This window comes from Musa acuminata, chromosome BXJ2-6, assembly GCF_036884655.1.
Source record: "Musa acuminata AAA Group cultivar baxijiao chromosome BXJ2-6, Cavendish_Baxijiao_AAA, whole genome shotgun sequence".
Classification (NCBI taxonomy): domain Eukaryota; kingdom Viridiplantae; phylum Streptophyta; class Magnoliopsida; order Zingiberales; family Musaceae; genus Musa; species Musa acuminata.
The window spans coordinates 11,066,454-11,076,789 of NC_088343.1; the positions used below are offsets into that span (position 1 = coordinate 11,066,454).

At 45.8% G+C, this 10,336-nt stretch overlaps 2 protein-coding genes and 1 long non-coding RNA gene across 4 annotated transcripts; 2 read left to right on the forward strand and 1 right to left on the reverse strand.

Annotated features, from left to right (window-relative positions):
* Positions 1–725: 725 nt before the first annotated feature.
* LOC135614786 (GDP-L-galactose phosphorylase 1-like) lies at positions 726–3,189 on the reverse strand. Of its 2 annotated transcripts, XM_065112519.1 has the most exons (7): positions 2,983–3,189; positions 2,423–2,529; positions 2,293–2,352; positions 1,955–2,197; positions 1,685–1,870; positions 1,349–1,597; positions 726–1,247 (listed from the first exon to the last, which is right to left on the reverse strand). In XM_065112519.1, the coding sequence occupies exons 1-7, from the start codon at positions 3,050–3,052 to the stop codon at positions 975–977; spliced, it is 1,188 nt and encodes a 395-aa protein (XP_064968591.1). In that variant the 5' UTR covers positions 3,053–3,189; the 3' UTR covers positions 726–974. The 2 variants fall into 2 exon arrangements, with proteins under 2 accessions (XP_064968591.1, XP_064968592.1); XM_065112520.1 differs by lacking the exon at positions 1,955–2,197 and having other exon boundaries at positions 2,338–2,352.
* A 37-nt stretch (positions 3,190–3,226) lies between these two features.
* LOC135614787 (uncharacterized) lies at positions 3,227–7,884 on the forward strand. The gene is made up of 4 exons (XR_010487742.1): positions 3,227–3,670; positions 3,785–4,001; positions 4,134–4,894; positions 7,604–7,884. It is a non-coding gene; the product is annotated as an uncharacterized LOC135614787 (long non-coding RNA).
* Positions 7,885–8,555: 671 nt separating this feature from the next.
* LOC135614785 (fatty acid hydroperoxide lyase, chloroplastic-like) lies at positions 8,556–10,326 on the forward strand. Its single transcript, XM_065112518.1, has one exon. It carries the CDS (start codon positions 8,637–8,639, stop codon positions 10,086–10,088), a length of 1,452 nt encoding a protein of 483 aa, XP_064968590.1. The 5' UTR covers positions 8,556–8,636; the 3' UTR covers positions 10,089–10,326.
* The last annotated feature ends 10 nt before the right edge of the window (positions 10,327–10,336 follow it).

Below are 10,336 nucleotides of genomic sequence, written 5' to 3' on the forward strand. Positions count from 1 at the left end.
TCTGCCAAAGTGATACCCAAAGTTCTCTAAGCTAAACTCAAGTTTTTTTTCATTAAGAACATTTGATAAAGCAGAATTAATGGGTAAATTATAAATTACTTAATGTAGTTAATTAGTTTTAGTATTCTGATAGTTATACTTTCAATAATTATATCAAGATCTTTATATTTATGAAAGTAAAACATTTGATTCCTTCACTTAAATAAAATCATTCACTTTTTATTTTTAACACTGTAAAATTATTTTTTTAATATTATATATAGATCTAAATATTTTATTTTCGTAAGTATAAAGATCCTAATATAATATTTAAAAAATATAAATCGAAATATTAAAAATAATTAATTATAGAGGATAATATATAATTAATCTCAGTATTAATTAAAATTTGAATGAGAAACTAAAAGTGTCAAAAATATAGTAAATGTATAAATCAAGGTTCGCAATACCGTACCGTACCGTACCGGTATTTCGATCTGGGCTCGGTATCGGTATGGTACGGTATACCGAGCGGTACATCTGGCTGTATCGAGTACTGTAGCAGTGCTACAGTGCATACCGCCCATACCGGGCGGTACGGGTATAAACACAATCAGATACATGAAGACACCTTTTAGTTGTAGGAAGATTTTGATAATGATAGACATGTTTTTCCCATAGAAACACTCTTAGACTGACTTTTTATGCTGCTTGGCCACGAGATTTATGCTAATGAAGACTGTTGATTGAACAATGGTGGACACCTTGACGTTACAATTGAAATCGAATCACTTAAAACAATGTTCAGAATTTTAGTACTAGGAGCATGACAGACAGACAATGTTAACAGAGCCCTAATGGAATGTTGCACATCATTTAAACACACCAAGGGATCGATCACAAGTAATGAGGACTAAAACACACATCAAACCAGTTATCAGCATCGCCGCAAGGAGAAACTGCTTCCTTTCTTACCTGGAATGATCATGCTGGAATCAGCATTTATGATCGTCTTCCCTTCCCATGTTTCTCTCAACAATTTTATCAGAAAGGTTGCTCAAGATGCACTCCTTGATCTCTTTGAACCGCTCCGCAGAAACGGATGCCACCTCATCCAGGAACCTCCATAGTGTATCTTCAGATGTTTCCTGGTAATCCTTCCTTCGTTTCACCACCATGTAGCCACCGAGTTCCCATGCTGCTGGATTAATTTGCATTTCAAGAAACTCCTGGTTCACTTCTCCACGAGTTCGTTTCTCAGCGTAACACTAGCGAATTCATTTCGATATACAAGATGGTGAATAAAGAATTAGGAATTAATGCAAATACAAACAACTCTTTAAATCGAATTGCAGCCGACTAAGATTACCTGCAGTAGGAGGAATATTCGTTTGCCAGCATCAGATATGATGACATTGTAGGGGATGTCATTATCCTGTAGGAAAATGCAGGCTATAGAGACAGCAATTGATAGATCCTCCAGGTTGCTTCCACCTCCAAAAACAAGACCTCTTACAGGATAATGTGAGAGTTGAAAGATCTCTACCCCACTTGCCAGAGTCATAATTCTTTGAGTAGGAGCCTTTTCAACTGGGAACGCTCCCACCAGGTAGAAAGCCTGACATCACAAAGTCAGCCAGAAAAATATAAAGTTCAGCCACAAGTTCGAATAAAACACCAACAGTTGTATCAATAGATCAGCAACCTGAAAGTGGAGGTGGTTAATGGTCGCAAAGGCACCAAGACTGTTATAAGCCACTCTAAAGTAGGGAGTTTCAGCCTCTCTTGCCACGGACACAGCAAGTGAGAAGCTCTGTTCATCAAGCCTTTGAGGTAAGCAGTCCAATATGCGAGGAATCAGGAGTACATGACCATAATCTATTGGGCTGACCTGCAAAAACACAAGTTCTCATAATGTTTAGTTATATATATCAGATAATAGTATAATCAGTAGTAGCAGCCAAACGATATGCACATTGATGGCAATAACATTAGGGGATTCCGAATCTGCGATTGGAGTATTTTCAAAAAAACCCCTCTCGTCATTCTCACTCTCTTCAAATCTAATTAGCATTTCCTCTTGCGCAATTTTTGTGAAGTTAAACTTTTTCCCATCAAAGGGTTGCAGAACTCTATCGATTCTGAACTCAGTTGGTCTTTTCTTGAGGTCACGCCCTTCAATTAATTGTAAAATAAAACCATAATCTCCTGAAAGTATCTGCAAAGAAAAAAAAAAGGACATCCAAGAATATTAACATCACAAAGGTACCCAAAGTGATCGATTCACCTCATGAGAGCAAAGAACATCTTGACCTTGGTTTCATAGGCATTGACATCATGATGGAACAGCCCTCTAACCTTGCGATCGTCCCACTACAATAACATGTAACAGAATTAAGCTCATTTGCAGAAAATCCATATCATTGACATCTAACTCCTCTACCTCTTTAAGAAGCCTATCAAGGAATGTGGACTGAGGCTCAATCTTCTCCGATGAGCAACCAGAATCCTTTTCTGCCTTGCTGAAATAATAAAGAGGAAGCCCGATCCCTATCCAAAGAACTCAACCATATCAATTTCAAACATTTAAGTACTCAGAACTCTTAATAAAACAGTTTAAAAATAAGCAAACCGAACACACTAAGAAATCTGGCTGTGGCTTTTCAACAAACATATGATTTGCATTGTCTGGTAGCAGATTGAGTGCATGCATGTTACAGATCTAGTATAACTCACAATCTGGTTGTTTGGTTCCAAAAAAACTAGGTTAAATTTTCAATACGATGCAGGAAGTGGGGAAATCTCACTGCAAGATCCAAGAAAAGCATGAATCATGAACACCAGAATCCTACATTACAATCGCCGGGGAGTTCAGGAAGCACATATCAGGTCGGCAACAAGAACTGCAACTTCTGATTGACCAAAGCTACGATGCATTCGACTCCAACGCCTGATATGGAAAAGTATAGGCAGTACATTTTGGGATGGGATGCAGGGAATTACCTTGAAGGAGACAGCTGCGGCCGCTTTTCTCCTCGCCACGTTGCCCCTGAGTGGGTTGGTAGACAGACATCGCCGAGACTCTCACTCCCACTTCTCCGTCTAGATGGCGAAAAGGTTCTATATATATAGTACAGTATACATTATCTTGGTGAGGCCAAGCCCATGTTCTTGTCGCAGATGAGAACACAGTGTTCAAATGGGCCTCCAAAATACAAGATATGAGAAGTAAGAGTGTGAGGAAAGAAGCCTCCCACAACTAAGCCAAGGCAATGCCGACGAGTGCTTCTTCCCCGCCAGCGACAAGTGCTCCCATTCCTCCTCTGAAGAAACCGCCTGATCCTCCTCCTCCCCTCCCCCCCTTCACCTGAGCTCCTCCTCCAAGGCCCCGCTACTGAAGGGGCATCTCCCTCTTCGGGAGCAGCCTCTTCTCCCCTCGACAAAAGCCAAACTCGCACTGCTACCTCCTTGCAAGCGCATAAAGTCTCACCCTTTTGGGCAAGCCTCCTCAGGCAACCCTCTTCAGATGACCCTTGGCGTTTCGACACGGAGCTGGCAGAGAAGATCGCTAGGATTCAAAAGAGCTCCAAGCACGTCGCGGTCCTAGATCCAGAGGAAGTGCAGAATGCAAGGAGTCACTGACAACTCTACAAATTTTTCGGCAAAGCACGCCCTTTGGAGTTCATCAAAGGTAAGCTTCTGGCCTTGTGTAAGCTACAAGCAGATGTCCAGGTCATTGACCTTGCGGCAGGCTACCTGTGTTTCCGATTCCAGTCGGAGGCTGACCTGACGAACACTCTTACAGGGGAGCCATGGTTCCTCCGCGGACATGCTCTCAACCTCTTCCCAAGGAGAGCAAACTTCCGACCTTTGAAGGAAAACGTAAAGTCTGCCCCAATCTGGATCCATTTTCCTAGCCTCCCCATTGAACTGATGTACCATCGCGTTCTCCTCCAAATCGCCGATAGCATTGGATCAGCTGTCAAAGTTGATGCTGTCACCACCTCTGGAACTAGAGCGAGGTATGCTAGGGTCTGCATCATGCTTGACTTCTCCCATTCCATCCCTCGAGGAATCTGGGTTCGAATAGGTGATTCTCATTTCTTTCAATCAGTTACGTATGAAAGCCTATCCAATTTTTGTTTCACCTGCAGGCTTGTTGGCCATGAAATCGATCAATGCAACCAAAGCAAGCCGCCGGAGCAAACGGCCGCCCCTGGCAAGGATGCCGCAGGTGGGCATTGGCTCTGTTACAGAGATTGGCACGAACCGAGAACATGACCCACTGTACGGGCCCTGGTTCAAAGTCCAACACAAATCCTGTTACAGCAGCCGTTTTGGCGCAACATCGATCCACTCCAGCGCCTCACCTCAGCCCACTGAACCCGCTCCGGCCACCTCGCAGCCTGGTGAATCCCGTACCAAACGGGCCTTTGCTTTCTCCTATTTCCCGCCATCCCGTTCCATCTTCGGGTCACCCTTTCAAACCAGCATTAAACCCCGATGGTGCTTCCCCAGATTGTATTAGTTCTTCCCCTCCTTTCCAATACTGCGTCATTGGAGATGCGCCTCTCCACCCTGACATGCCACCGGTGCTAACGTCTTAGGATGCCGCCTCCTCGACTGCCACACCCTCCTTTGTAAAGGGACGACAACCCCTCGCCCACCCTACAAACAAGCACAACCCCGTTTCCTCACGCTTCTCTAGATGTCATCGCCTCGCCCCATTTCCTCACCAACACATCCCCCCAAACCCATTCTCCATTATCCCTCAACCCACATTCTCTAGATGGAGCAGTTTGCCCGGCTCAAGGTCGGTCTGGTGGAATCATCGTCGCTTGGAACTCCGGTACTCTCCAAGCTTCCCCTGTTAGTATCTCACAACAATCTTTGCACTTAATGGTGGAATAGAGAGGTACGCACCCCTGACCTCTCTCAGCAGTCTACATAATTACTGATGCTTCTCAACGCAATGCTCACTGGCGTTTTCTTTCGAATTTTGATCTCTCGGATCTACCTTGGTTGATTTGTGTGGATTTTAACTGTCTTAATTCTACTTCTAATAAACTGGGGGGTGATACACCCTTCTTATCCTGTCTTTTCTAGACAGATTCACTGAAAATGGCTTGCTAAAGCCAAGATCAATTGTCTCAGGGATGCTGATAAAACACCAGCTTCTTCCATAACACAATCAGACAAAGGAGATCTATTTATATTCACCACATTAAGAGGGAGGATGGATCCATGGTGGAGGACTTGGCCTCTATATCCTATGTTTTCACTGACATGATCTCGCTCTTGTCTATGCAAGAGTTCGTATTCTAGACCTTTGTCCAAGAAAAGTTTTGTGTTTTCGTTTTATGTTTCATCTTTTATACCAACTCTCTTTATATGGCTTGGGTTATTCATCAAGTTACACTCAAGTTTTTCCGCTCCTTGACTTGCATTGAGTTATGATGGTTCTTGCGGCCATCATTTTACGGCTCAGTTATTTGTTGAGTCTGATCTCTATTTCGGCTTAAAGTGTGTTTTCATTTGTATTGTCTTGGATCGCTCCTCACTTGATCTTGCAATGTATTATTAAATGCGAGATCATTATCATAATCTTGTTAACTGGCCGACCATCCCTAGACACTCACCAATCCTTTCACCTTCAATGAATTCCATCTCGCCTTAATAGGCATGGGATGAGCCCTCAGCCCCTCCATCATGTTTTCAATGAGATTCATACCACATCCACCCTTCCTTCTTGGATCAAAATTAATCTGGTTTTCATTCCCTAAATCCCTAATCCTTCCGAGGATTCAAACTAAAGACTCATCTCTCTCTGCAGTATCCTTATCTAAAGAATAGACTCAAGCTCCTTTTTGATTTGGTTATTGAACAAAATCAATTTGCTTTCAATACCGTCATATCCATCCGCAATAACATATCAATCGGATATAAATTGGTCCACTCCATGTTTCTCTCTCGGATCCGTTTCAGTATCTCATTGACCATCTTCTCATTTTTGATAGATAGAGATTCCCTTCAAATTGGTTTAAAAGCTCCAGGGTTGAGGCAGGGGTCCCTCTCTCTTCCCTCCTCTTCCTCATGGTCTAACAAAACCTCACCAATATGCCTAAGGAATTTGTAGCTAAAAAGATCACATCTGATCATGGTTTGCAATATCGTACCATACCGCTCGATACAGGTGGTATGGTATCGAGCCAATAGAGGATTGATATGGGCAGTACGTCAATACACTTTAGTGTAGCTATCGTGCCGATAGCTGATCGGTATACCGGTACGGTACGTTATTTAGAATTTTATCTCCGACAACATTAAAGGGGTAAGATCTTTCACCTTATTTTCCAAACCTCATTAAAGGCCTCAACATCTATTCCTCCATAACTGGACTCCAAATCAACGAGAGTAAGTCAGCTGTCCTTCCCAAGTCCTGTAGTCCTGATACCAAATATAGGAATTGCAACATCCTAGAGATTAGAGAGAGAGATCCTGGCCTCTAAACAGCCTGGGAGCTTACGTCCACTACTGTCGGTTCCCTATCAGGTTTCAGGACCTTCTCACCCAAAAAGCTCTCAATAGATTCAATGATTGGAATTGAGGGGCCTGTGATATCACAAGCAGGCAAAACTATTCTAATCATTCCCTTGCACATGCTCATGAACACCTGGATCTCTGATAAACACATATCTACTATTTCTAAATTCTCTTGTTGCTTTTTCCTGAAACCCTTATCAGTCTCACAACAAAATATCCCCCATCAGTTTGAACTGCATCACCAGTCCGAAAGCTGAAGGTAATCTAGGAATTAGGGAGATTATATTGATCAAAACCACTATCTGCACCAAGAAACTTCTATCCCTTCCTAACAACTCTTCTAACCTTTCAGCTAGACTCCTATCGACCAAATATAGTGTCATTCACCCATGGCAGACACCCAACAGCAAGAAAAACCATCGCAACGTCCTCGACAGATCCAAGCTGGGATTTAGGAAAATCCTCAATCTGGAACGACCCTTGAATCACTAATAGTCTCCTCTCCTACTGTCTTGCATTCATTAATCGGGACACTCTCAACTCATATCGGTGGGTTAGTGATCTCATGAACAGTAACCTTTGGAACATCAGCCTATTTGATTCTCTCTTTCGCCATGAACTCACCCAGGCCATCCTCTCCATATTCCTCCTTTTCAATCCCAATTATTATTTATGAGTCTGCCTACTGGCTTGGGTGGATGGTGATGTAGCTACCTGTGATTCCTCGAGTCAAAAATTTTCTTTGGAAGCTCCGGTGAGAAAAAAAGCTCCCCACCTCTGAATTCATTGCCCCTTTCTTGCATAATTATATCTCTACCTCTTGCTCTTGCAACTCCAGTCAAGATTCGGTTAAACTTAAACATATCTTCGTAAAATGAACTACTGGCATCTTGCTAGCTCCAAACTATCTTACAGCTTTCGTCTCTTTTGGCTTTTGGAGGAAGGGGATGAGCTTGACTTTCACAAGGACTCTTATTGCAAATTATCTTTGGCTTATTTGGAAACATATGAATGAAGCCAAATCATCCATGCCCCCTTTAACTTCACTCTTTATTGAGATAGCTCTTTTCCTTCTCTGCAGGATCAAGAACCCTAGTGGCAGGCACTTCCTCCTCCTCCTCCACAACACTGAAGACGTCAGAGCTGTCTCACTGCATAGGCTCAAAGATCCTTGAAGTCTTCGCGGATTCTATGACCCTTGGGAACATCCCAACCAAACGTTCCAACATCCTGTACCCCTTCTGCAAGGATATTTTGTACTTGGCTTCTGCTGTGCATGTCACTCACTGTAGTCATATCAGCAGAACAATCAACACAATAGCTCACAGCATAATTAATTTTGCCAGACTGGCAATTCTTTTATTTTTCTTAGAGGCGACCCACCACCACCACCACCACCTAATATCCTGTGTGGTTTCTTTTTAGATTAAAGCATATTTTCTCTTTAAAAAAAGGGTGGGGGTATTATTTCGAGTGTATTATTTAGACAAGTGGGACCCACTGACGTTAGTGATTGACGAGGCATGTCGAGTGTATTATTTCTTTCAATCATGACAATCATTATTTATCGTATCATTTGTACTTCGATTGTAACACCGATGTACTCATAATTCAACCGTGTTATTTTACCTGTCACCATCAGAATTACGTTCCTAATTATCCCACGTCACCTTAAGTGTTATTCCAATCACTATCAACCCGTGAACGTTATCCAACAATCCGGACGCTGAGTTGTAGTGATGTGATTCATCCAAATCACGTGTATGATCTCCGAATTCTATCCCAGCACGGCACGTCACGTCAAAAGAGCAATCGAATCATTGTTCTGCGGTGGGTGGTAACTAACGCCGCGCCGTACGGTTCACGAGAGCCGTTGGATGGCGTCCGTTCACGTGAATCCATCGGTCGGTCGGATCCACGAAAAGGAACGCGTCTCATAATATCTCCGCTGTAGCTGCTCAATTATTGGACCATTCTTTAGCCGCAAAGAGACAGATAGAGACGCAGCAGAGAGTGCAGTTAACTTGCGGCAGGTCGATACCGACCGACCGCTATATGAGCACGACATGAAGTGAGAGGAGGAGAAGAAGAAGAAGAAGAGAGGGAAGGTACGGATGGCTATGATGTGGTCGTCAGCCTCCGCCACCGCCGTCACCACGCTGCCGACGAGGCCCATCCCTGGAAGCTACGGCCCGCCGCTGGTGGGCCCCCTCAAGGACCGCCTCGACTACTTCTGGTTTCAGGGACCGGAGACCTTCTTCCGCAGCCGGATGGCCACCCACAAGAGCACCGTGTTCCGCACCAACATGCCCCCCACCTTCCCCTTCTTCGTTGGAGTCGACCCCCGCGTGGTCACCGTCCTCGACTGCACATCCTTCTCCGCCCTCTTCGACCTCGAGGTCGTGGAGAAGAAGAACATTCTCATCGGGGACTACATGCCCAGCCTCAGCTTCACCGGCGACACCCGCGTCGTCGTGTACCTCGACCCCTCCGAGCCCGACCACGCCCGCGTCAAGAGCTTCTGCTTGGAACTCCTCAGGCGCGGCGCCAAGACCTGGGTCTCCTCGTTCCTCTCCAACCTCGATGTCATGCTCGCCACCATAGAGCAGGGGATCGCCAAGGATGGCTCCGCCGGCTTATTCGGCCCGCTGCAGAAGTGCATCTTCGCGTTCCTCTGCAAGAGCATCATCGGGGCCGACCCGTCGGTGTCGCCCGACGTGGGAGAAAATGGCTTCGTCATGCTCGACAAGTGGCTCGCGCTGCAGCTCCTCCCGACGGTGAAGGTCGGGGCCATCCCGCAACCCCTGGAGGAGATCCTCCTCCACTCCTTCCCCCTCCCCTTCTTCCTCGTGAGCCGCGATTACCGGAAGCTGTACGAATTCGTCGAGAAGCAAGGCCAAGAGGTTGTCCAGCGAGCGGAAACCGAGCACGGGCTCAGCAAGCACGACGCCATCAACAACATCTTGTTCGTCCTAGGATTCAACGCCTTCGGCGGCTTCTCGGTCTTCTTCCCCACGCTCCTGACCACCATAGGGAGGGACAAGACGGGCCTGCGGGAGAAGCTCAAGGACGAGGTGCGCAGGGTCATGAAGAGTAGAGGGGAGAAGCGGCCGAGCTTCGAGACGGTGCGGGAGATGGAGCTGGTGCGATCGACGGTGTACGAGGTCCTGCGGCTGAACCCGCCGGTGCCGCTGCAGTACGGGCGGGCGCGCACCGACTTCACGCTTAACTCCCACGACGCGGCGTTCAAGGTTGAGAAGGGGGAGTTGCTGTGCGGGTACCAGCCGCTGGTGATGCGGGATCCAGCGGTGTTCGACGACCCGGAGACGTTCGCCCCGGAAAGGTTCATGGGCAGCGGGAAGGAGCTGCTCAAGTACGTCTTCTGGTCCAACGGGCCGGAGACGGGTACGCCGACGCCGGCCAACAAGCAGTGCGCCGCGAAGGACTACGTGGTGGAGACGGCGTGCCTGCTGATGGCGGAGATCTTCTACCGCTACGACGAGTTCGTGTGCGCCGACGACGCCATCTCAGTGACGAAGCTGGATAGAGCGACGGAAAGGGAGTAAACGGTATTCAAGTCGGAAGCGACATAAGGAGACGGCCAACTCCACCGTTGCTAATTCAAGTCGTACTCCAAATCGGTATTCATATCATCGTTCTATTGGGGTGATGAAGAGATAAATAAAATTTGACGTTGCAGGAGGCTACATGCAAACTGCTTTCAAATAAAACTAGTAATGTGACACCTTGGTTGATTGATGTTTGTAAGTACATTTTGTCTTATGTCTCTCGGGTTTCCTCTCATCGGCACAAG

Excerpts from the sequence above, each read along its gene's own strand:
- LOC135614786 (XM_065112519.1), bottom strand. The coding sequence starts at position 3,052 with ATGTCTGTCTACCAACCCACTCAGGGGCAACGTGGCGAGGAGAAAAGC. Across the intron at positions 2,198-2,292 it reads TCAATGCCTATGAAACCAAG|ATACTTTCAGGAGATTATGG; the intron begins GTCAAGATGTTC and ends TTTTCTTTGCAG. Across the intron at positions 1,248-1,348 it reads GAATATTCCTCCTACTGCAG|TGTTACGCTGAGAAACGAAC; the intron begins GTAATCTTAGTC and ends TGAATTCGCTAG.
- LOC135614785 (XM_065112518.1), top strand. The coding sequence starts at position 8,637 with ATGGCTATGATGTGGTCGTCAGCCTCCGCCACCGCCGTCACCACGCTG.